The 27,059-nt window shown below is 41.3% G+C and overlaps 1 protein-coding gene and 1 long non-coding RNA gene across 2 annotated transcripts in view; one reads left to right on the top strand and one right to left on the bottom strand.

Annotated features, from left to right (window-relative positions):
• Window positions 1-27,059, top strand: part of LOC131913621 (uncharacterized) — a 54,757-nt gene that overhangs the window by 3,062 nt on the left and 24,636 nt on the right. The gene's annotated exons all lie outside the window — the stretch shown is intronic.
• Window positions 14,554-27,059, bottom strand: part of Kyat3 (kynurenine aminotransferase 3) — a 48,509-nt gene continuing 36,003 nt past the window's right edge. Inside the window, exons 12-14 of the mRNA XM_059266361.1 lie at window positions 23,615-23,688; window positions 22,301-22,387; window positions 14,554-14,804 (exon numbers count right to left, since the gene is read on the bottom strand). Of these exons, the coding sequence (XP_059122344.1) occupies window positions 14,742-14,804; window positions 22,301-22,387; window positions 23,615-23,688 (224 nt within the window). The 3' untranslated portion in view covers window positions 14,554-14,741. The remainder of the gene's footprint in view (window positions 14,805-22,300; window positions 22,388-23,614; window positions 23,689-27,059) is intronic.

Genomic DNA, 27,059 nt, shown 5'->3' with positions numbered 1-27,059 from the left:
TATCTCATCTATCTTTTACATCTGGGCGTTTTCCTTTCTCTATTTCAGTACATCTTACTTTCACTCTTACTCTGGCTTGCTCTGTGGCTGGGTGGGCTAGCCCCTGAAGTCCTCCTCTCCTTCTCTTCTTGCTCCTGATCTTTTCTCCCCAGATTTCTCCTCCTATTTATTCTCTCTGCCCTCCAGTCCCATCTATCCTTTCTCCTGCCTACCTATTGGCCATTCAGCTCTTTATTAGACCATCAGGTGTTTTAGACAGGCAAAGTAACACAGCTTCACATAGTTAAACAAATGCAAAATAAAAGGATGCAACACATCTTTGCATCATTAAACAAATGTCCCACAGCATAAACAAATGTAATACATCTTAAATTAATATTCCACAACAGTTTGTTTGTTTTGTTTTATCCTTGTTTGTTTTTTGCATATGTGTGTGGTCCGGGAACTCACTCTGCAGAGTAGGCTGACCTCGAATTCACAGAGATCCGCCTGCCTCTGCCTCCAAAGTGCTGGGACTAATGGTTTGCGCCACCACCACCCGGCTGTGTTTATCTTTTTTTAATTTACCTATTTCTTTTCTTCCTCTCTGTCTTTCTCTTTGAAACAAGTTCTCTCTATTATGTAGCTCTGGCTGTTCTTGAACCTACTATGTAGACTAAGCTGGTCTTGAACTGAAGAGGTTCTCTCTGACTCCCAAATGCTGGGATCAAAGGTATGCACCACCACACCAGGCTGTTTCTTTTCTTAAAAGATAGAAAAAGAGGGCTTGGAGTTGGAAGGGTGGGGAGGATTCGGGAGATGAATGAGGAGAGACCATGATCAGAATATATTGTGTGAAAGTAACTTTATTTAAAAAAGTATGAGAGACAGGAACATAGAAAATAAAATCTGCATGAGGAGTCGGGGAGCATGATTATCACCACCTCCAGTCTGTCATTGTTTAATTCCAAATTGAAAACTTGACTATGCTCCTATGGGATGTTTTTTCCCCTTAAGAACTGGGAGAGTTTGCCAGGCAGTGGTTGCGCACGCCTTTAATCCCAGAACTCAGGAGGCAGAGTCTGGAAGATCTCTGGGAGTTCGAGGCCAGCCTGGTCTACAGAATGAGTTCTAGGCCAGCCAAGGCTGTTACACAGAGAAACTCTGTCTTGAGAAACAAAAACAAAGAAAAACAAAAATAAAAACAAAAGAATTAGAGAGTTCCAAAAATGTCATAACCCGTTTTAATTGTGACAAGTGCACCTGGGAAAGAGGCCCACAACCAGTAGTGTTTTCACAGAGAGCACCGTAGGTGGTGGATGATAGGGAAGAGGGCAACTGGGAGTACTTGGAGGATTAGAAAGACCCAATGGGTTCACAGTAGACAGTTAACAATGTGTGTTGAGGGGAGAGCCCATTAAGGAAACCAAACCCTAGAAGGGGAAGGCAGAGCAACCCGTGACATTTCTCGGCCCAACTTCCAGATCTTTTGTTTGTCCTTGCAAAGGTTTGTTTGTTAGTGTGACTAGCAATGTTTAAGGTCTTCTCATTAGCGTCCTCATGTTCAGATTTTATTTCTGATCTTGAGTTTAAGATCTCACACACACACACTTGAGTTTTATCACCTAAGAATCAGTGACTTAGCCCAGCTTTGACTACAATTTCTGGTGAGAAATAAATTTTTTGTAAATTAATATGCAAGAAGTCATATTAATTTTAAAACTAATGTCTTGATGTTTATTTTTAGTTTATTTTTATTATTTTATTTTTTTCAAGACAGGGTTTCTCTGTGTAGCTCTAGCTGTTCTGGAACTCACTGTGAAGACTAGGCTGGCCTCAAACTCACAGAGATCCTCCTGCCTCTGTCTCCTGAGTGCTGGTATTAAAGATGTGTGTCATGACACCCTGTTTTATTATTTTATTTTTGAGTTGAGGTCTTATTAAGTAACCCAAGCTGAACCCAGTACTCATTATGTAGCCCAGACTGTCCTCAGGCCTGTGGAGATGCTCTTGCCTCTGCCTCTTTAGTGCTGGGATTACAGTCATAAACCACAGCCAGCTCTGGCATACTGTTCTGAAGGGTCATGATGTGTCTCTCCTGCTGTCACTTTCAACAACACTGATACAGAAATGTGTATTTTGGAAGTGCTGGGGTGATAGTAAAATGACAATCTCACTTTAACAAGGATTGGCTAATATTTGTTAGGAAATTCTTAGGCATCCTCTTTTGGATGAGGAAGAACAGATGGCCGGCCAGATTCTGGAGGGAGGGCCTTCTTCCTTTTTCTGTGTCTCATTACTTTTCCTTCTGTCTGGCTTCAAAATTACCGTACTTTGGGAAATGCAGATGATATATTTGTAGAAATGTCCATTGGCTTTTTGATTCCTTAATTATGAAGCATTATTTTAATTTAGGGAGGCAGAGGAAGAAAAAAAAAAAGAGAAATCAGGTTAATAATAGTAGCAACCGACCTAATAGAACTTAACTGTGTGCCAGGAACTATGTAAAGCTGTAGAAACATTACCCCCTTAAATCTTCTCAACAACTCTATGAGTTGTCCCCTTTCATAGATGGGGTACTGGAAGTATAAAATTGCTAAGTAACTAGCCTGAAGTCATGCACCTTGTAAATGACAGAGCTGGGATTAGAATCCTGACAAACTGGCTTCAGAATCCATGCAGTATACCTCCTAATACAGACTTTGGACCAAAATTTAGATCCATATAGTGGGTTTAATAAACGGGTGCCCACAGCAATCTTGTGGTCTCAATTTTACCAGGCAGCTGCAATCCAAAATACATTTACCAGTTGTCCACACAAGGGCACTTGAGTTGGTCCGATCAAGTGCTCCCTTATCTGAAACCTTCCTGGCTCATATCTCACTGCTAAGTGTTCTTGTGTGTGTGTGATATTGAATTTACCAGCTTTTTGTTCATTGACTGGCTTGAAACCTTATTTGTGGCTAGTTCTCCATTTGAGAATAAACCCAGGTTTTCATTGGGAAAAGCCTACAGCTTCTCCAAATACTATGTGATTACACACAGACTTTAAATCCTATGGATTTATGACTAAGAATCATAACTGAGAACCTCATGTCCGTCTTCAGAATCAGAGCGGAAGATGCTAGAAATGAAAACACTTTTTACTCCAGTGTTCATAGAGCAGTAGTTTTCTTTGGACCCTTTAAATGGTTGTGATTAAAATGGCAACCCTAAAGGTTTCACCCTACTCCCAGCCTTGTTTTCTGTGTCTTGAAGTTTGTATTTTTCTCAGCTAATAACTGGTTGTGAGCTGCCTAATTATCAATTTGATAATAAAACCATGAAGAATTTGAATAATGATACTATAATTTCCCCCAAATAGTTTTAAGTATTATTTACTTAGTCTAGATAACATTTGCTCTTACAATCTTTGTTACTAATCAGGTCCTCTGATGAGCAGCTGAGGGAGAGGATAGGGAACTCTTTATCCCTGTTCCCCTTAGGGAAGACTTTTTTTTTGTCACAGAGTTTCACTCATGCAAGATGACCTCCTCTCAGACTTGAAATTCTTCTGCCTCTGTCTTCTGTGTGCTAGGATTGCAGGCATAAACCACCACTGTTGACCTGTTTGTTTAAAAACTGCGTTAAAAAAGGCAACAACAACAACAACAAAACATTTGTTTTATTATTTTAAATTATGTGTACCTGTGTATGGTGAATCCAAGTACTCTTGGAGGCCAGAAGAGGCTGTTGCATCCCCTGGACCTGGAGTTAGAGGTGGTTGTGAGCTGCCTAATGTGAGTATTGGGAACCAAACTCTGGTCCTCTGCAAGAGCAACAAGTGACCTTTACCACTGAGCCCTCTCTCCACCAGGAGTCTGCATTTTAATATTAGTCTATTGTTGCCATGAAAACCACACACTAAAAGCTTTATTCTACATGACTACATCGTTTCAAATGCACTCATATTATTAGAAACTTAAAACTCCAAAGATGTTGAAATATGACCAAGGGGTGTGACTGTGATGCCATTCCTTTCATTCCTACCATGCACAGCTCACAGTCTTCTAAACTGACCTGGAAAGACTCCAAAAAAGCTTTATCTGCTAAAGCTCCTCAAGCCAGTAATCCTTCTTCTGAGACCCAGAGTGAGGGAATTAGAACAAGAGATACTGTATTCATGAAGAGGCCCCATGCAATGTTACCCAGATTTGCAGGAAACTCCAAACAAGATAAAAGCTTGGAGGAGGAAGCCTGCCATTTTGGCCATCATGTTCTAAAATCAGGAAGCAGCCTTCATGATTAGATTAGGAAATAGTATGCATCCTGGTGCAGTTTAGTGATTAAAGCCAATCCATGTCCCAGGACATTTTCTAAGCAACACTTTCCCAAGGCTGATTCTGTTCCTTCCGCTGTTTGAAAGTAAACTGCAGTAATCCCTGGAATGCTGGAGCATCTTTGTACCTTTGTAACTAATCCATCTGCATATAGTAGACCCCCAATACATGTTGATTTATATGATACTTACAAAGTGAAAATGCCACTACCTGTAGGGCTTAGGAGATGGTTCAGTCGGTGAAAAGCCAGCTGCGTAAGCATGAGGACCTGAGTTTAGATCCCCAAGGCTCATGTAAAAAAGCCAGCTTAGGCATATGTGTCTCTAACCTAAGCGCAGGAGAACAGAGACAAATAGATCCCTGGAGCTGGCTGGCTGGCCAGTCTAGCCAACTGGTGAGTGCCAAGTTCAATGACAGACCCTGTCTCAAAAGGTAAGAGTGATCAAAGAAGACATATGCATGAGCACATACATGTACACGCATCCTCCCTCCACATGTGTGCACTACGCATACAATAAAAAAAATTACCTATACTGTTCTTTACAATAATGAAGTAAGGTTAATGTGGATGGACTGGTGGGACTCTCCATTATAGCTAGCTAGCTCCACCTGCTTTTTTTCTTAGTGCTTCCCCCATGTTTACAATTTTCTATTACATCTGCACACCTCTGGACTCATCTGTTCTACTTCAGTCTTTTCATGACACGATTTAATTTTGAAGCGCTCTGATAAATACTCAATCTGAACATACCTATTCCTCCTTCAGGTTATGTTAAACTCCAGCTACAATCTTTCAAATTTTCAGGACACTTTGCCAGAGTCATGTGATACAAGCTGCACTTCAGCTTAATAAGAATTTAGCTTGGGCTTGCTTTAAAGCAACTAAACCGCACTGTGACAGATCATACCTTCAGGCACTTTTTATTGGGACCTGAAAAAAAAACCAAACAAACAAACAAACAAAAAACCCACTGGATTTAGAGCTGGATGCAAACCTACAATCTCAACACTTCAGGAGGCTGCTCTGTAGGAGAATCACAAATTCAAGCCTGAGGCCAGCCTAGGCTACACAGAAACATCCTTTCTTAATTTCTTTGAGTTGACTTATTAGTATGGAAATACAGATTAAGCATACCCACTCTGAATATCTGAGTACTGACATTTTCTAAAATCCAAGTGATTTTAAGTCCTATTGTACAGTGGTTCTCAACCTGTAGGTTGCAACCCCTTTAGGGTCACATATCAGATAGCTTGCAAATAAGATATTTACATTACAATTCATAACAGTAGAAAAATTACTTAGGAAGTAGCAACAAAAATAATTTTATGGTTGGTGGTCACCACAAAAACATGAGGAACTGTAATAAAGGGCCACAACATTAGGAAGGTTGAGAACCACTGTGTTAGTATATCACTATTAGAAATATTTATACATTGGACTTTGTTCTATCATTACTTAAATATAATTACTTAAAACATATGAAATCACCTTCAGGCTATGTGTATAAGGTATATATGAAACTAAAGAATGTCTTTAAAATTTGGATCCCATCCTAAAGATACCTCATTATGTATATGTACATATTCCAAAATTTTTTTTAAAAATCCAAAATAGGTATAATCCCAAACATTTTGGATGAGGGCAGTCAACTGTGTTTCTCTATTTAATTGACTATCAGATGAATTAAAGGAGAGATTATATAACTTCTTAAGATAATTCATGAAGCATTGTAGACAGCTGCTCTCATTTCCTGAAAATTTAAAACCCTAATCACAAGGAAGATTGTATTAATATTTATACATGACCTCATGTCTAATTTTCATAATTTAAATTAATGTAAAATGCACTCATATTATACTATAATGTACCTTATTGTGCTGCATTTCATCCGGTCATGTTTTATTCACACAGACAGATCTCATTCATTTATTCAGTTTTTGTTTTTTCAAGCAACAGACTCGAGCAAAATTCTCCCATCTATGATGGACAAAATGGTTCCCTCCAGTTCTTAGTTATCAAAACCAGTGCATCAGGAAGATCTTTGACGATATTTATATCAAACATGAATGCCCACATGGTAAGCATCTACCAGCATAGCCAGGGCCTCAAAGGCCATACTCATATTACTTTTCTTTTACTGTTGTAAAAATGATCCCTAGAAATGGATCAGTTTACTCTATAGTATTCTAGAAGGTGCATTTCCCTAGGTTTGGGCAACAGCAGTTGAGACATCCTGTATTAAACTGAAAACCAAACTCTGACTAGAAATATCTGCTTACTGGGCCAAGGAGAGAGATGGCTGTACCACTCCTGACTTTCAAGTACTAGCTTTGCTGTTTTGCACACTGTTTGTTCCTACTAGGAAGGATGCCAAAACATTGCTAAAATGTCTTTCGGGACCTGGCCCATCAGTTCCTAGCTTCCTTCCCTATTCTGTTTTTCTCCTTAGCACTTATCAGCTATTGTATCTTTAACCTGCATGTTTGTTGCCCTATGTATTCCCATCTTGGCAATGTGAGTTGTAGATGGTACTAATTTTGTCTCTTTTGCTTGCTGTAGTATTCCCAGCAACTATGGCTCATACATAGCAATAATTATTTTATTGATTGATTGATTTTTTTTTAAGATGGGATCTTACCACATTGCCTAGATTGGTCTCAATTGTGCTTTTTTTTTTTTTTCTTTTTCCTTTTTAAATCAACCATTGAAGTAGCTGAAAGTAAGGGCACTAAGCTGATAAACACCCCCCAGTGATCAGCTTTGAATTACAAACTGCTGGGGACAATTTCAAGGCGGCTAGCTGAGATGTCCCTGCCTCCTGCACCACTCCAATCAGGACTTCAGATAAGCCCTACACTTTCCCATCACACAGAGACTGGCAACAAATGATACAGCTAGCTTTCCCAGGAGCTGACCATTATCTCGATTTTCTCAGGGTCCCCTAGAGATGACAGTGCCCCCCAGACAACAGGAAGCAATCTAGAGAACACAATATCCACATTCCCAAAAGGTGGGGTGGGTGGTTTTTGGTCATTCAGTGGGTTATAGATATTTGTTATCATTTAGTGGAGTAGTTCACAAGCTGTTACTGGTAATGGTCAGGAAAAAAGCTGAACAAAGATTAGATTTAGGGATCTCATGCTGTAAAGAAAAAGGGAGGATATAGAAATGGTAGGATACTGAGAGCCTCCCCAGCACCCTGCCTCTTCCTGTTCCCATGATGTCCTCATCTATCATGGTATCTCCCTCCCTGTCCTCCCACTCTGTCCCTGTTCCAGCTTGACCCTCCCATTTCCCTATGTTCTCTTCCCCCACTCCTCGCCCTCCACCCCCCCCCCCACACCCAGTCTGCTCATGTAGATCTCATCCACTTCTCCTTCACTGGGTCATCCAGGTAGTTAGCTATACTACTGGCTTATGTCACCAGCAGAAAGATACTTCTTTTAATTCTGTCTTCATGAACTAACCATTTAATTTTAGCTTGGCTCCTTGAATGCATTTAATATTCTGAGCAACTTAATAAATTGCCATCTCAAGAAAAAAAAAGGAATGATAGGATAAAAAAGAGTATATTATTGAATCTACTTTTAAACTAAAAAAGCAACTATTAGTCTTAAATATTTTACATTGGTATGGATTTTTGTATATTGATACACATTTAAGATTATTTTTGTAAGAACATACTATAATATGTTTCTATGCTGTGGGATGGTCTGTATGTCAAATTACTCTGATTGGTCAATAAATAAAACACCAAGTGGCCAGTGGCCAGGCAGGAAGTATAGGCGGGACTAACAGAGAGGAGAATGGAGAGAACAGGAAGGTGGGAGGAGACACTGCCAGCCACCGCCATGACAAACAGCATGTGAAGATGCCGGTAAGCCACGAGCCACGTGTCAAGGTATAGATTTATAGAAATGGATTAATTTAAGCTATAAGAACAGTAGCAAAGAAGCCTGCCACGGCCATACAGTTTGTAAGCAATATAAGTCTCTGTGTTTACTTGGTTGGGTCTGAGTGGCTGGGGGACTGGCGGTAGACAGATTTGTCCTGACTGTAGGCAAGGCAGGAAAACTCTAGCTACATTTCTACTCATTTAGGATACTGTACCTATGCAGCTCATTTAACAATGTAATGTAAATGTATAGCCATTGAATGTTATAATTACAAGGGGTTTAAGATAATTAAGATATGTAGGTTAGTAGTTGGTCATCTATAACAATTAAACTTGTAGTCATGTTAGGTGTGTTTTCAAGGTCAGAGATATATTTTAGGTAGACAAGTGTTCTTCAGACACTTCAGAGATCTATAGATTATGGCACTTAAGATGTTTCAATAACATAAGTCTTTTCCATGACAATGAGACATGTCTGTTCCTGGCAGCACCAATCTACTTTAGAGAAGATGATGGGCATCAAAGAACCTCCATGTGGAGTTTGCTTTCAATGTGGCAAAAGTTAGCCACTGGGCAAGAAATTGCCCTTGCCTCAACTACTCACAGTATGCTGTCCAAATTGGACAAGCAGGATACAAAAGAAAGTGACTGCTAAACTTTGCCAAGACAAGGTGGGACAGTCCTTCAAATTCCAGCTTCACAGAAGTCTGTCAGATATTCTAGGCCTGTAGGATCAACCCAACATTGCAGAGGAACCTTGGGTGACTGGCCAGGCAGCTAGCTGTTTCTATCATTTCTGTAGTTTTGGGATTTGTTTGCTTTGCACTTCCTGTTTACCTGGGTAATATTATATCCTTCTTAGGTCTCTGATGGAGTTGAAGATTAGGTAGTTATACAGTTTTTCTTGTTACAAAATTCAGAAAAGAAACTTACAAAAGAAGTGTTAAGTGTATAAGGTTGAGAGACATAAAAGGATAGTTTTGGGTTGGTTAATACAAGAGGAAAAAAGTGAATTAGGTACAAAACTTTGGACTCACCAAGATAGGATAGATAATGGAATATTTTATCTGAATTTGCCAAATTCAAATGTCCTGGACATTGTGAATGTAATCTTTTTAAAGATTTATTTATTTATTATTATACAGTGTTCTGTATGCATGTATCCCTGCCTGCCAGAAGAGGGCACCAGATCTCTTTATAGATGGTTGCTAGCCACCATGTGGTTGCTGGAAACTGAACTCAGGACCTCTGGAAGGGCAGCCAGTGCTCTTAACCTCTGAACCATCTCTTCAGCCTGTGAATGTAATTCTTACCTGATAATTTTGTTCTTATTTATTTTAATTGTTCTTATTATATGCAGTTTTTCTGTGTCAGAGTTATAACCTTCCCTTTTTATTTAGACAAAAAGGGGGAAATGTGTGATATTTTGGTTGCATTGTGACTGACAATAAAGATTGTTTTGAATCAGAGGGTGGAGCTAGCTACTAGCTGACCAAAATTAACCATAGAGGATTTGGAGTACTGAAGACAGATAGACACAGGAAGTAGTAGGGTAGAGCTGAGAGGGTCTCGGCCTTTTTGCATGGAGGAATGAAAGAGATAGGTCACTGGTTGCTTCTCCACTACTTCTCTGATCATTCAGGTTCTTACCCCAATATCTGACTCCCAAGTTTTTATTGATAAATAATAATTAGATAAACACATTAGCTTCTATACTGAATGAGACAATCAATGTAAATGTTTTTAAGCTGTGTGTGTGTGTGTGTGTGTGTGTGTGTGTGTGTGTGTGCCCACAGAGGCCAGTGAGGGCATTAGAATTCCTGGGGGAGTTACAGGATTGTGAACTGACTGATGTGGGGTTCTGGGAACTGAGCATAGGTCCTGTGGAAAAGCAGCATGTTGTCTTAACTGGTGAATCGTCTCTTGAGCTTGCCAATGTGAGGTCCTGAGCTCTTCAAAACCATCACATCCAAGGTGGAACATGATGCCAGTGTTTTAGAGAACAGCATTACTGAGGGAAGAAGTTTAGAAAATGGGAGTTTACATGAGATTTTTACTTTTTCATTCACCTGTTGTTTCACAGAATGTGTCATGGATCATAAAAGTAGAATTAAAGTGAATTAACCTAGGAATCTGTGTAGAAAGGAAGCTAGGTATTAGAACCTTTGGCTTTGAAGTTTCAGCCAAAGTGGCATATTTATTGAGTTAATAGACAACTGAGAGTTTACAAAAATCATGCTTCCAGCATTAATTATGTAATATTTCTTTCACAAATGTTGAATGTAAGTATAAGGAAAGTTGCTTCTGTATAATATGGTGAAGTTAATATTGATTAGAAAATCCAGTTATCACTACCATTTATTTTTGATCGATCCCAAGACGGCTGTTTGTCAGCAGGGGAGCTTGTGATTTAATTGGCAAGATGGAGTAATTAGCTGTATTCTCGGAGCAGCAATACAATGAAACTCTCATGTCTCAGACATGTGGTTGAGGTTTATGTTTTGTTTTGTCTGCCTTGGGGTTTGTCCACTTGGGAACCTCCTTGTTTATCTGGGAATAATTTTTCATTTAAAATGTTTGCTAATTATGTGGTTGAATAGTTGCTTTCGTTGTTAAGATGGGGGAAATTTCTGAGTTTAACAAGATTTACTGTAACTTGTCCCTCTTTCCTACATCCTTCCAAGCCTGACACTCTTTTCCCTGGGGTCTGATGGTACCTACTGAGGGAGGGGCTGCTCTCTCCTTGCCTTTTATCAATGGATCTTCCGGAAGGTTGACCTGCAAACTGTCCTTTATATCAGATAGCAACACATTCATCTACAGAAAATAGGAAGCACTCTAATTGGCTAAACAAATAAAGGTTTATTTATCTTGTGCATGACAAAGTCTATTAGTAGGTGCAGTGGCTTCCAAGGCAAGGCCCAACTTCTTTCCGTCTTTCTGCACTTTGTACTCCTTAGAATGTAGATATACACCCTCATGCGGCTTCCTCCAAGAATGCAAGATGGAGGCTGCATCTCTGTACCTTGCTACTACATTCCAGGTGGAAGCAGCTAGAAGTACAGAGGACAAAAAGTCTTTTTTTCCGCCCCATCTATTACCTTCTAAGACACTTAGAACTGATTGCACAAAAAGCTGAGAAATTCAATAATTTGTTTTTTTAGCTTAAACAGTAGAAATAGTCAAAGAAAAGGTGGACATTTTTTTTTCAAAGCCAAACTGTAGTTTCATTGTATTTCCTCTGGAGTACAAGAAGTCTTCGTAAGTTTCTTGTTATCTTGGAGTGTCCATGTGTTTAGTTAGTGACAGATGACATCAAAGAAGGACTTACGGGATCTGTAGATGACTTATCGACCCTGTGGCTGACCTGTCCATATCAGTCCTGGTTCTCCAGAGAAATGGAACAATTGTGTGTGTAGACATATGGAAAATGCTTATTTTAAAGCTTTGCTTTCTGTGATTGGGGGGCTGGCAGGTGCAGAATCTCACTGCGGTGTTTGTGTGTCGCCTTGTGTTCTATCCAAAGCTTCAAGTCGTCATGACACATGTCGATATTATAAAGGTAACCTGTTTGATTCAAAACCCACTATTTCCAGGGCTAGAGGTGTTGCTGAGTGGTGGAGTGTACACTTGGACCAGGGGCTTGATCCTCATCACAAAAACAATACAACCCTTACATACAAACAATAAGAGCAACAGTGACCCACAAAATTCAAAAATAAAACAAAATCTACCCATTTTCATGGTAATCTCATCTAAAATCATTCTGAGAGAAACATCCTAAAAAATGTTTGCTCACACATCAGCCACCAAGGCCTACCTCGCTGGGGTGGTTTGAAAGAAAATGGCCCCCAAAAGGAGTGGCACTATTAGGTGATGTGGCCTTTGTACACTAGGTGTGGTCTTGTTGGAGGAAGTGTGTCACTGTGGAGGTGGGCTTTGAGTTCTCATACTCAACCCATGCACAGAGAGACAGACCACTTCCTGTTGCCTTTGGATCAAGATACAAGGACTCTCAGCTCCAGCACCACGTCTGCCTGCACACTGCCATGACAGTCATGAACTAAACCTCTGGACTGTAAGCAAGGCACCCCATAAATGTTTTCCTTTATAAGAGTTGCCATGGTTAGGGTAGGGATATGTGTTTATTTGTCCACTGATGAACAACGATGAGGTCCCTACTTGTGGAAGGGAAGACAGGTGGGGAAGAGAGGGAGGCGAGACAAAGAAGGAAGGAGGAAGAATTTTGCTCCTTGGAGAAAGACAACAGAAAAAGAATTCCAGGAAGAAAACTATAAGATGGGAGAGGTGTGGATACGAGTCACTTCTGAAGAGACACAGGAACATGATGGAGCATGGGTGGCGAGGTGAGCACTGGACAAATCCAGGGCTGGCTGCAAAGAGCAGGCCCAAGGCTAGGCGATAACCTCCCCAAGTTCTCAGCAAGGCTGATGGGCAAAAGTTTCCTGTGAGGGGGCTGGAGAGATAGCTCAGAGGTTAAGAGTACTGGCTGCTCTTCCAGAGGTCCTGAGTTCAATTCCCAGCAACCACACGGTGGCTCACAGCCACCTGTAATGAGATTTGGTGCCCTCTTCTGGCCTGCAGGCAAACATGCAGACAGAACACTGTATAGATGATAAATAAATAAATCTTAAAAAAAAGTTTCCTGTGAATTTTGTATGCCATTTAACAGCTGACTCCAGGGGTTCTAAGCTTTACTGTTTTTTGTCTGGGACCCAAGCAAGGGGCCTAGCATGTGTTAGGTGAGCACTGTACCACTGAGCTACATTCCCAACGATGAGCTTTCCTCTTGAGGACCCAATTTTTAACAACTATTCCATCACTACCCCCAACTTGTGTGGCCTAGACAGGTTCAGGGATGACCTTTGTTACTATGTGGATGAAGAAAGGACAAATGCCAGGTCAGGTATATTGCAAGCAGTTCTGTCTTTCTGTTTTTCCCTCGAGCAGGTGACTCCACTGTGACTCAGTTGTGGTGCTGGTGGTGGGCTGTGATGTGGGAAGACAAGAGAGTGGATTTTTGTTTCTTATCCTAGAGAAATTAGCAATGGCTGATGTGGTAACAGGTAGAGAAAACTCACTGGGGGTGACAGACACAGAGAGATGTCTATCAAAGGCTAAGGATGTGAACTCACAGCCGCCAGTGCACGCCTGCTTGTACTCAGCAGCCCTGGTGCAGGCACCGAACTTCAACCCCAGGGTGGAGTTCTCATTTTTGGCCAGCTAGGCATGTTCAAACAACATGGCAATAAGTCAAAGTGTCCTGGCCAGAGTGACAGAACAATGAAACGTAGGGTAGGCGTGGAAATGAGCGTGCTTGTGAGGCCTAACAGCAGTCACACTGAAGGTCCTGTGCACTCCGGCAGAGGCGATCAAACTGTCATCTGTGTAAAAATCACCCCAGCGGGTCAGTCCTGAGATTATTAGCTCCCAGGGGAAGGTCCTGAATTGAATCTGTTTTAAAAAGGCTCTTAGCTGATGTTGATGTAAGAGGGCTGTGGACCATTTTCTGAGAAACATTGGGTTTGGAATTGTAGTACATTTAAAGAGGGACTGAGAGAGGGGGAAGAAGGGAGGGGGGAGGAGGAGATGGGGAGAGGGAAAAAGGGAGTGGGAGGGAAGGAAGGAGGAAGGCACGGAGGGAGGGAGGGAGAGAGAGAGAGAGAGAGAGAGAGAGAGAGAGAGAGAGAGAGAGAGAGAGAGAGAGAGAGGGGAAAACAGGAGCTGGATGATGGGGTGTTTGGGAAACCAGGAGCTAGAGGACAGGTGGTACAGTGACCTGAGGAACTTATATCTCAAAGGTGAAACAGCCTTGAGTGATGACAGGTCCACAGTGTGGCCAAGGGAGTGGGTGGCTCAGCTGGAGTAGAGGTGAACATCAGCAGAGGCAACAAGGTCAAGGGATGAGAAACCTAGGCGGCCCTTATGGACCCTGAAGCCACCCCAAGGCATGGAAGCGCTGGGAACAGAGAAGCAAAGCCAGGGGCAAAGTTCAGTGTCCTTGGCAGGGAGCTACAGGCACCCACATCGCTGCTGGGGTGCTAACACCTCGGGGAAGTGAAACTTGCCCACATCGCGTGTCTGCAGATTGCCATGCTGTCTACAGACGGAGCCAGCAATCCTCACAGACCAGCTTCCTGTGAAGTTTGTGTGGCTTTTGTTTGTCTGTCTCATTTATTGAGAGAGAGTCTCATGTAGCCCAGGATGACCTCCCGCCTCCACCTCCCAAGCGCTGATATTGCAGACATATGCTACCATACCTGGTACAGTAAATGGAAATGTGATTTCTGTTTCCATTGATGAGAAAATACAACATAGAGAAACTGACTCTCACAAAATACAGGAAAGTATTTTAATATATTCCAAATGAATAAAACCAGAATTTACTAAATAGTGTTAGGAATAGGGTGAATTTTGGAAAGACAGTGATGTTTGTCCTGAAATGTTTTCTTTATAGTGCCCACAAGGTGGCAGCACTGAGTACTGAGCCCTTGCAAGAGGCTGGAACACTCACACCCATTTTACATTAAGACCGCTGGCTGTTCCATGCCTTGATGATTTCTTCAGCAGCATCCAGTGTGCTGTCTTTCTGGAAATTAATAAAAGAATTGTATCGTTACATATCAATATAAACTCAAGTTACAGCAATATTTAAATATAGAAGATACAGCCACATGGTAGTGGTGCTGGCAGTGGTGCACGCCTTTAATCCCAGCACTCGGGAGACAGAGGCAGGGAATCTCTGTGAGTCTGAGGCCAGCCTGGGCTACAGAGTGAGTTCCAGGACAGCCTGGGCTACATAGAGAAACCCTGTCTTAAAAAAACAAAACTAGAAGACACAAGAAAATATCTAGTCTTAGGTGAAGAAACAATTTCAAAGTAAAAACACAAATGCAAAAACTAAACTGTGAGGGGTGGGAAGATGGCTCAGTGGTTAGAGGTGTATACTGTTCTTACAGAGGACTCGTCGGGTGGGCGGCTCACAAAGCTGCCTAAAACTCCTGCTCCTGGGGATATGATGACCTCTCTTGCCCTACATGAATACACACACACACACACACACACACACACACACACACACAAATGATATTTTCAAAGGAAACACAAACTGAAGAACTGAAAGCAGCATTTCACTCAACTGTAATTAGAGAAAGAAGTCAATGAGTTCAGATGCACTGTATTGAAAAGTAGCAGGCAACTCCTCCCCACCTTCCTGTCAACCCCTCCGTTCTCCAAGACATCCTCTCACGGCAGTTCCTAGGTTTCGTTCTAATGGCTGCCAGTAAAATCCAATCATATGCTCAGGCTTCATTTCCTTATCTGTGAACATTGCATTCTTCACTATAGTTTGCCTTCAGTAAGGAAAATAGTTCATTCTAATCAATACTCTGGGAAAAACTGCTATGATTATTGAAAACTAATCCTCTTAGCTTTTGAACAGACAATACATGTTTTTTTTTTTCTTAAATTTTATTTATTTATGTCTGCATGTATGCCTGAATGCCAGAAGGAGGCATCAGAGCCCATTACAGATGATTGTGAGCCACTATGTGGCTGCTGGGAATTGAACTCAGGACCTTTGAAAGAGCAGCCTGTGCTCTTAACTGCTGAGACATCTCTCCAGCCCGACAATGTATATTTATGATATGAAATTAAATGGGCTGGGTGGTGGTGGTGCACACTTTTAATCCCAGCACTTGGGAGGCAGAGGCAGGTGGATCTCTGTGAGTTCGAGTGAGTTCTAGGAGAGCCAGGACTACACAGAGAAACCCTGTCTCGAAAAACCAAAAAAAAAAAAAAAAAAAAAAAAAATTAAAAAAAAAAATAAAAGAAAGAAATTGAATGGAAGAGGTAATAGTGAAGATCTAGTCTTGTGTTTTTCTCCTCTCCCTCTCTCTCTCCCTTCCCCACACCCCTTCCCTCTGCTCTTTCTACCAAAATGGTTAGGCAGGAAAGCCAGCTACTGGGGCTGAGAGCCCAAGCAGCCTTGAGTAGAATGGTGTAGTCAGGGCAGCCACTGTGCATGTCAAAGGTGCTGACACCAGCAGGGGTGGTTCTGACCTGACAGGGATCCAAGTTAGTGAGGCCTCTGTGTGGTAGGACAGCCCATGCAGGTGACCTGATGCTGAATACAATAGACACCTGCCATGAGGTGTGAGAGCCTGAAAGTGAGATCAGAGAAGGTCTAGTGTGGGGCACAGAGATTGCGAGGAAGGTACCTCTGAGAGAGAATGGCAGAGCAGGGTCTGGGCTCAAAATGTCAAAATGTATTGATAGGGTCATCCACTGAGAGGTGTGTGTGTGTGTGTTTGTGTGTGTGTGTGACTGGCCAGAGGTCAATCACATACAGAGGTATTAAGTAATTAAATGATGAGAACTAGGTTTCACTCTTGAAGAAGGGAGTTACAAACACAGAAATAGAAAAAAAATTACAATTAACCCTATGATAATTTTCAGTAAACTTGGATACAAATAAATACAGATGCAATCAATTCTGTCTACCCAAGGGTTCTGCTTCTCAACCAACTGATGACTGAAAATATGTGAGAGGAGAAATTACACCTGCACTGAGCATGCACATATTTCTTTTTCTTGTTAGGATTCAAAAACAATACACTATAACATCTATTTGCATGGTGTTACATTGTAGTAGATTATAAATAACCTAGAGATGATTTAAAGTATACAGAGGATGTGCATATGTTACAGACAATAGATGCCATTTATATAAGTCACTTGAATATCCTGGAGTTTGGAAATACAGATTTGTGGGAGTATGCAATTAATCACCCCTTGTTATAGAGGTATGACTGACATATATAAATGTGCATCTGTACAAATGTATTTATATATTCTCTACCTCTGCCTGCTTACCTACTGGGAGGGCCTAGGAACAGCAACACACAACAGCAGTGAACACTCAATATCTAGATCTCGATTTAAAGGAAAAACTCTTGCTCTAGGGCTGGAGAGCCAGTCCAGTAATTAAGAGCTCTTCTTGCTCTCAATGAGGACCTGGGTTGGGTTCCCAGAACCTACATGGTGGCTCATACCATTTGTAACTCCACTTCCAGGGGAATCTGACACCCTCTTCTGGGCTCTGTGAGCACCAGGCACACATGTGGTATACAGACATACATGCAGGCAAAACACCTATACACATACACAAAACAAAACTAAAAATAACAAAACACTACCTCCCAACACACACACATAAAGCGTTACTCTAAAAGGAGCCAGACTTACTGGAAATGGCTGGTTCCAGATTAGAGTAGATAATGATAAAACAATGATAGAAAGTTAAGAGGATGTCCCAACACAATGGTGACACATCAAAAGAAACAGAGGTCAGTTACAGGGACCCATAGTGGCCCCATTCTGGAGAAATTTAAATTAAAATAGCAACAGTGATAAATTATAACTTATCAAGTAAGGCAGAAATCTATGAGTTTTTACTGCTACCTATGAATAAGTAAAATGATTAGGTTACTTGATGAGAAATGGACTATTAGTATAATTTCAAAGCAATTCCTTCGAAACAGTTAAGATTTGTAATAGAAAACTCTAACTTTACTGGAAATACATGTAAACACCACCTTAATCAAGTGCTTGAAATTAATAGTAGCAGGCAAACTATAGTCATGTATAATCATCACTTTTGTGTTCCTATCAAAGTGAAGAACCTGAGTTGAACCGTGGCGGAGCATCAAGTCAATATGGAGTGGGTTTCCTTAAAGTAAATTGGCTAGTGAGTTTTATAGTGTCAAGGCAGTGAATGTCAAGAGTAAGGTCCCATCCTGGGGGATTACTCATCCCTAACAGGCTTGAGGGCCAGTTGGCCCAAATCAGTAAAATGATACTTTCCGAGAGCCAACCTGGGTCTGTCTAAGGGCCTTAGCAACAGCAGCTGAGACATGATCTGAAGATGACCCAGACCAATGAGAGGCAGCCATAGCACACCAGTAGATGCATATTCATCAGACCTTCCCCTGGGGTGGGATGGAGGGTATATAAGGTTTGCCTTTTCCTGAATAAACTGAGCTTGTTGTTTCAACATTCTCCCAGAGTTTGTGTTGTTGACTCTGCGCCTACTTGGCCCCCTCCACCAAAGAACAGCACAGGACCCTGTTACACCATCACATGACAACTAAATGCAACACACAGTTCTGGCCTTGACAGACAGACTGAGCAACATGATTCTGGACTGAGTGCCTCTGCTTTCTTGTTCTAAGGATTTAACGGGGACAATCAGTGAGACTTGGAATGGAGCTGAGGGGTAGAACAAATGATTTGTCAATGTTAACTTCATGGTGCTGAGGGCAGTGTGCTGTGGGTTTGGAGAATGTCCTTGTTAGTGGGGAACACACGATGAAACATTTGGGGATGGTGGATTATCATTAGCAATTAAGTAGATGCTTTACTCTGAGATGATATTTCAGAAACTATAAAAACATGCTGAGTACATTTCAGATATATACTCTTTTGTGTGTACACATATGGGAATGATGTATGTGCATGCATGCAATGTCTGTGTATGAATTTGTGTGAGGTGTGTGGAAGAGCACAACCTTGGATATTGGTTTTCACCTTCCACTTTGATGAGGTCTCATGATTATGCCAGGATTGCCATCTCTGCCCCTGCTATGCTGTAGGATTACAGGCGTGTGGAACTGGACCAGCTCTGCGTGTGTCTTGGGATACCAACTCAGGTCCTCACACTTCTCCAGGTGCATTTAGCACTGAGCCATCTCCCTAGCCCTGCAAAGTTGTTTCTTCAGTCAGCCATCCTCCCTCACCCTTCCTCAGCCACTCTATTTTCTTCCCCAGAGGCAGCCCTGGGATTTTATTCTAGATCCTTCAAGAGACATTTCGAGCATTTAATGAACAGAGGCATTTCTGAAAACAAAACTACAATTATTGGAGTTCTATTTGTTCTTTTATTTTTTCAGAGACTACATATTTCATTTTTCTTCTACTTCTACAAATTTCTTTCTAACATTGTAAAATTCTGTTTTGTTTTTTTTTAAATTCTATGCTCTTTTACTTCTCTCAACTCTGATATGGTGCTTAGAGAAGTACTTGGTGTCCTGCAGAGTTTTCAGTGTCACCATAATTTCCAATACCTTTATATTCCCCCCAAATTTCTTACTTGCTCTCCAATAGATCCCGTTTCATCTTCCTGCATTATTACACCACCACTTTGCCAGACTTTAAAATGTCTACCTCAACCTACTGTCTTAAGTGTTTGGAACCTCAAATGTCACAATTTTTAACTGTTCCCCGGCACTGTTCATTTTCCCAGTAAATACTCTGAAGGCAGTTTTGTTCATGTGTCTTTCCTTTTCCTTATGATGTTCTTTGAAAATGTGCACCTCACCCTTTTGCGATTATGAACGATTTCTGACTGAACACCCAATGTAAGCTCTCTCTGCCAGTGCACACACCACTCTATTGATCTGAAGAGAGAATGTGCTTCTCTGTGACCTGAAGATGGATTTGTAGATTTTTAATTTTTATTTCATGTGCATTGGTATTTTGCTTGCGTGTGTGTGTCTGCATGAGAGTGTCAGATCCTCTGGAACTGGAGTTACAGACAGTTGTGAGTGGTAATATGGGTGCTAGGAATTGAACCTGGGTCCTCTAGAAGAACTGTCAGTGCTCTTAAAGACTGAGACATCTCTCCAGATTCATGGATTTGCAAATGTTTAACAAGGAGGAATGGGGCAGTGCTAGCAGACAAGAGAAATTCTCTCTAGTTCATCAACAAGTTTAATACACTCATGTAGAGATGGAGAGGTCAGCCAACTGGGAATTAATTACATGGACTAACTGAAGACCTTTCCTCCATATTGCCTCAACCCAGCTTTTGGCAACACTGACAGATAAATGAGGAAATCCACAGTCCAACCAGAATTTCCTTTCCACCCAGCCTTACAGTGTTTACATAACATGACTGCAGACTTGTGCCCTGTTTCTCCTATTGTCAGAACATCTGAAATTCCTACTGTTCTTGGTACCTGCTATCCACTGGCTTCCTCTATTATTTGAGACTCAGATCCTTTCTAGGCATCCTGTTCTTGTACCATTACTTTTATGACACTTGGCAGCTCTTCCCTATACGCTGGGTAATTAGTGAAATCATTTTATAACTCTCCTGAGTTATTTCCAAGAAGAGAAAAGGGTAGGGCTGTGTTTACTGGATTAAACCTGAAGTTTGACTTTGTTGTTTTTATTTTTCAAGACAGGGCTCCTCTGTGTAGTCCTGGAACTCACTATGTAGATCAGGCTAGCCTTGAACTCAGATTTGCCTGCTCCTCTGCCACACCCCCACATCCCCCAATGCTGGGATTAAAGGTGTAGGTTACCACTCCCAGCTTTAACTGAAGTCTTAAGGTGACTTTTTCCTTCTGTTGATTATGTTTGTATTTTCAAAGAATGTGTTTATAAAGATGGCCTCTGGCTTGTGGTGGCTCTGTTGACTATCTTTTGATTTTATGATGACAGATATTCAGTAGCAACCATGCTTTGAATTTTGATATTTTTTTGGGGGGGCTAATGATTTATTGTAAGATATTGTCTCCTAATGCTGGGCAATATGTAGCATGGAGCCTCATGATCTGAAAGGTAAATGGCTGCTACCCTAGCGGGCACTGCATTGCTAAATACAATGTTCAGTGGTATGGTTGTGGCAAATACATTTTCAACATACAGGATTTTTAACAAGACTTATCTGGATATGTCTCCATTGTAAGTACAGAAACACTAGGACTTACATTTTTTAGGCCAGCAATTATGATGGTATGCTTTATTAACCTTACTTTTTCTATTATATTTTAGTCAATTGAATACTCACATTGTTCTGTTGTAAATACTTGCATTCTACTCATGGTAAGCCTTCCATATTTTGTTGATAGGTTATAGTATTTACTACTGTGTGGTGGCAGCAGAAGCCTTTAATCCCAGCACTCTGGAGGCAGGAGCGAGTGGATCTCTGTGAGTTCAAGGCCAGCCTGGTCTACACAGCAAGTTCCAGGATAGCCAAGGCTACACAGAGAAACCCTGTCTCCAATAACAAAAACAAAAAAACAAAACAAAAAAGTATTTATGTTATGTTAGATAGACTATGGATGAACGAGTTAGTATAGAGATTGCCTCAATCTTAGTCAGAGTGTTTTGAGTAGCCATAACATGCACATAGTATGTATATATGTATGTATGTATTCATGTATATATGGTATGTGCTTGTTTTGCATGTCTATGGATGCACGTGTGTGCATACCTGTGGAGGCCTGAAACTGACATTGATCTCTTCCTTGATTGCTCTTCATGTTTATATATTGAAGGAAGGTCTCTCACTGAATCCAGAGCTCACCAACTATGACCTAGTGTAGCCATCAGCCTGGCCTGGGGTTGCAGCCTCTGCCTTTGGGGTGATGGGGTTACAGGCCCCTGCCTTGCTTATCTTGCTGTTATGTGGGTTCTGGGAATCTGAACCCTGGTCCTCATGCTTACTTGGCAAATACTGTCTCCGCTGAGCCACTCCACAGCCCAGCAGTAACGTCTTAAAAACAGCAGATCTAGGCTGGTCTAATGGTGATGAATGCATTCAGCTAGCCATAGGGACAGCTTTCATTTTCCTTTTTAAAAATCCATTTTTCTTTCTTTTTTTTTAAGCTGTGTGTATGTGAATGTGTCTGTATGAGCACATGCCACACATGTAAGGATACCAATGTGTGGATATCCATCCACACAGTCCAGAAGAGGGTGTAGGATTATAACGGTTCCCCTCCAAAAAGGCTGACTCAGGGATGGCTGACTCCCAACACTTGGAAGACTGAGGCAAGAGGATTGTCATGAGTCTGAGGGCAGCCTGGGCTACAGAGTGAGACCCTGCCTCAAGAAACCACAAGTAAATAAACTAGAAACAACAGCAAACAGAAGCTGACTACTGATTTACAGTTAACTTCATGACACCCCGTCAAATTTAAAAAGTGTCACTTTGTATGTATATCATTTTTAGAAACAGGAAAAAGGTGCTCTATAAATTGGAATAAGAGATACATTTGTGAGAATACAGAAACTTACTTTAATGAAGCAAAACCGCACCAGCTTCTCAAACTGTGGTTTAGACTCCGAGTCACAGAACGCTGAAACAGGGATGGCTGACAGTTTCTGAAAAACAAGGACGAGGATGCAATGGGAAGGCTGTACACTTTCCAAATGTTAGTGAGGAGACCACAGACAGTGGAAATAGGTACTGCTGACACTCATAATTTTTAAGAAGCAAAATATTTTTAAAATCCTTCCAGAGTGTTGGGGATTTAGCTCAGTGGTAGAGTGCTTGCCTAGCAAGCGCAAGGCCCTGGATTCGGTCCTCAGCTCTGATTAAAAAAAAAAAGAAAAACAATAAATTAAATGGGAACTAGTTGGGAAGAAAAAAGAGGCCAACAGGAGTGGGAGTGGAAAGGAGTGAATATAAACAAACACATTCTAGGGGCTGGAGAGATGGCTCAGCGGTTAAGAGCACTGTCTGCTCTTCCAGAGGTTCTGAGTTCAGTTCCCAGCAACCACATGGTGGCTCACAACCATCCATAATTCGATCCGGTGCCCTCTTCTGGCCTGTAAGCATACATGCAGACAGAATACTGTATACATAATAAACAAATAAATATTTTTTTAAAAAAATCCCTCCAGAAGTCCTAAGTGAACTGAAGCGTGATCCTAATTAGTCTTGTCAATAAAAACCAGGAGTCAAATATCAGGGTAATAACCTGAAAGATCAGAGAAGCAAAGGAGCAGCCATTAGTGACTTCTTACCTCTCCGGATCCTCAGACCAAATGGGGGGGCCCTTGAGATCCTGTCTCTACTCCATATTCCTGTCTCCACCTCCCTAGTGCTGGGATTAAAGGCATGCACCAGATTGCCTGGTTGTTTCTCTTTTAGACTGGTTCAATCTTGTGTAGCCCAGGGTGGCCTTGAACTCTTGATCTTCCTGCTTCCTCCTCCCAAGTGCTAGGATTAAAGGTGTGTGCCACCACTGCCTGACCTCTATGGTTAACTAGTGACTAGCTCTGCCCTCTGATCTCCAGGCAAGCTTTATTTGTCAGAACACAAACAAAATACCATACAACAGTGGACTGTTTGGATGAAAGCTAGAATCACTGGGGAAGCAGAGGCAGGCAGATCTCTAAGAGTTTAAGGCTAGCTTGGTCTACACAGCAAGTTCCAGGCATGCCACGGCTACATAGTTGGACTCTGTCTCAAACAAGTAAGCTAAACTGAAATTTTAAAATAAAGGGGAAGAAATAAAGCTAGAATTAAATGTCATACAAAGCACACCCATAAGTTACTTGATAAGCTAACTATAAAACATCACTGCAAAGGTCAGTAAACATTACCTTCTTTTTCGTCATCCACTTCACAAACTTATAGTCATAAGGCTCATCGCTCTTCATGTCGGAGAGGTCAGCACCTACAGCCACAGGGAAAGGTGGGTGGAGGAAGGATTGTATCTGACACAACAAGGGCTCCACTTAAGACTGTCGATTTTCAAATTTTTTCCTGACTCACACAGGTTTAACCTAGAACCTTCTAGAGGTTATTGATACACTGTGCTGGAGTCTTACACTACATGAGGAGACTGACTGACTCACATACAGGAGATCATGCCTGTCCCTGCAGCTGCCAGCACAGGAAGAGAAGGTGTGGGAAGCAATGGGGAGTGCTGCTTCTCCATCAGAAAGAAGATGCCATGATGCTAGTCTTTGTCATCTATCAGTGAGGATGTGAGAGCACCAATATCATACAGCTCTCTTAGGAATGTGATTATTAGCAGAGTTCTGAATACAAGACCTGCCATACCATATATTTCCAGTAACTATTAAAGAGTCAGCCATTGTTCTTCATTGTAAGGTGTAATGGTAATTACGGTTTTCCTTTTTTCTTTCTCTTTAAAATTTTTGAGATAGCATTTTGCATTGTAGTCCAGGCTGGACTAGAACTATGTACCCCCAGGTTGGCCTTGAACACACAGCAATTTTCCTGCCTTAGCTTCTTGAGTGCTGGGATTATTGATGTGTACCACCATGCCTGGTTACTTTTATTTTCCTTTTAAATTATTTACTTTGATTTTTAATTGTGTATATGCATATGGGAGTGAACATGGGTTTGTGCATGTGTGTGTGGTACCCAAGAAGGCAAGAAGAGGGCGTGTGATCCCTGGAGCTGGAGTTACAGGCTGTTGTGAGCTGCCTAACTTGGGTGCCAGGAACTGAACTCTGGTCCTCTGCAAGAGCATTATGTGCTCTTATCCACTGAGCCATCTCTCCTTTCCAAGCCCCCTGGATACCTTTATTCCTATGCTACCATCAGATGCAATTTAAATTTTATCTTTAGAAAAAGGGGTGAGCTAAATTCTAGTGTGGGAAACAATTCACACACAGTAAAGCAGAACTTTGTTCACGTGAGGAGGGGTTGAGATGTTAATATCTCCCCCAGAGGTAGCGTCATAAAGAAGGGCATCCTGTCATACAGAAAAGCTTTTCCATCCAAATCCTTCTGACTCCTACCTAACCACATTGTATCCAGAACTAAGACACAAGCTAGTACTGGGCTCAGGATGGACTGACAACATGGAAAGGATACTTAGTGCAAAACTGGGATAAATCCCTCCTCAGAGTCTACTGTCCGGGGAAAACGGGATCCAGTGGAGAACCCCGAGTGTCATTTCCCAGGGGTCTTCCACCTATTTTCTCAATAAATAAATTTGGGTGGGAAATCTTATATATTTGAGATTGAAAGAATATCTGGTGGGAAGAAATTGGATTGGGTCAGATGAGAGTCACAAGGGCATCTCAGTCTAAACAAGTTTCCTGTGGGAGGGAAGGCTCTTCATGAAGATTAGAGTGTGTTCTGGGAAAGGCACACTGTAAAAACCATGAAGGCCTCCCCTGCAGCCCAAGGTGGGACAGGCCTCCCCTGTACCCCAAGATGGAGGCAGAGCTTTCGACCACTTCCTGGAAAGGGACCTCGAGCCTCAGCTACAAGTATAGCATCCAGTTCTCTGAAACCTGTGATAATGAAAAAATTACTAATGTCTAATGCTTGTGTACTACAAAATGGTTCTTACATGAATATAGAGCTAAGGGGGCCCCTCCTACTTCAGGAGTTTCCCCCACTTTCTCTTAATGAATCTATGTGCATGCTGCCATACTTACAAAAAACTAACATATGATCATTCATTTGTTACATAAAATTGAATTTTATTCCCTCTAGGTTTCTAAAATTTAGCATAAATGAGAAACTTCAGTTTTTCAAGTTCAGTGGCATATAATGTTACTACAGTCTAAAATACTGAAAACTGTATTAGAGTGATCATAATTAACCAATAAAGGATACTCAAAGGTTTATTATTACTAATTTTTTAAATATTAAAGAAATGTAAGTTTTATGTAAAAACTGTCGGAACATGGCCAAAGGAATGAAGCATGGTGAGCAATGCCTTGGGCAACTGTGAGAGGGGCTCCAGGAAACAAGGCAGAAGGCCTTTACCTCAGGTGCATTTTGTTCCCTGGATTGTTCTTGGACCTGACTTCATGTCTCCTATGACAAACGTTTACATTCAACTTATAAGATATGTTTATTCTTGATGGATGTTGGAACACAGCTATAGGATCCAGTCCACGAAAGGATATGCTGAGTGCTGTCCTCAGTGTACCCTGAATCTGGGTATGGCCTTCTGTCTTACTTTTGTGCTTTCCCAGATAGAATCTATAGTATGTGTCAGGCAATTGTGTTTGTATTGGTCTGTCCTGAGAAAGTTCTGGGAAAGGGCTGCTCTGTTAATACTTAGTATGTGGTTACTGGTGTTATTTACATGGTTTCTGATCATGTTTTTCTCAACTCAAACAATCTTCCTTAGATCATTGGTTTCTTTGCTACATTCATGTATAAAGTACACTGAAACTGAGGTAAGGTTGTCTACATCATTAGACTGTAGTCTGACCATTCTTTAAGGTCCTCAGATCCCAGGTCTTTGTAGATGGACCTGCATAGGTTGGCGAAGGTCAACAAGATTCATGTAAAAACATCATTATACTTCCAGCTCAAAGATTTGTTGATGGCAAGTTAGGATTATATCATCAACTTCAGATAAAGGCAAGTCTGATGACCTGAATTCAAGCTCCAGAACCCACATGGTGGAAGGAAAGAAATGATTCCCAAACGCCATCCTCTGACCTCCACACATGAGCCTTGGCTTGTGCCCCACACCCTAATGTAAAATGAATAAATAATCCCATGCTTTTTGGAAACAGAACTATAAAGATTCCTGATGCACAATTCTGGGAAGTTACTTAGGGCTTTCCAAGCCTTCCTGCCTGCAAAGATGGCGTTAGCAATGCTTTCTAGAAGAGGGTATTTGAGTGGGTGGCCTACAGTAGACTCTCCATGATGGTTAGTCACTCCCCTTTTTTCCAGCATTCATTTCAGCATAAAATAGCAGGTATTTCCTTACGGCTCCACAACTTCTGGAAATTTCAGTTTTCCTACCAAATAGCATTTAGAAAAGATAAACAAACAAAAGAAAACTTCCAAGTGAACTATTTCATGCATACTGTTTCACATTCAGAATTTCTAGTTACACACTGGAACACAGTAAGAACAGTTAGTTCTGTAACAGAACACCCAGAACAACAGCAAACTGATAACCACGTATCAGGAGGGAAAATTCAGGTGAAAGTCCTGAAAGGAACGCAAATGGTTGAAATTGTTGAAACGATCTCTTCTAGAGATAAAATACCATTCTGGTTTTGATACTTTCCCCTCACACTTCCCTGCTATCAT

This window comes from Peromyscus eremicus, chromosome 6 (genome assembly GCF_949786415.1).
Source record: "Peromyscus eremicus chromosome 6, PerEre_H2_v1, whole genome shotgun sequence".
NCBI classification, from domain to species: Eukaryota; Metazoa; Chordata; class Mammalia; order Rodentia; family Cricetidae; genus Peromyscus; species Peromyscus eremicus.
This window is presented reverse-complemented; position numbering and strand designations above follow the sequence as displayed.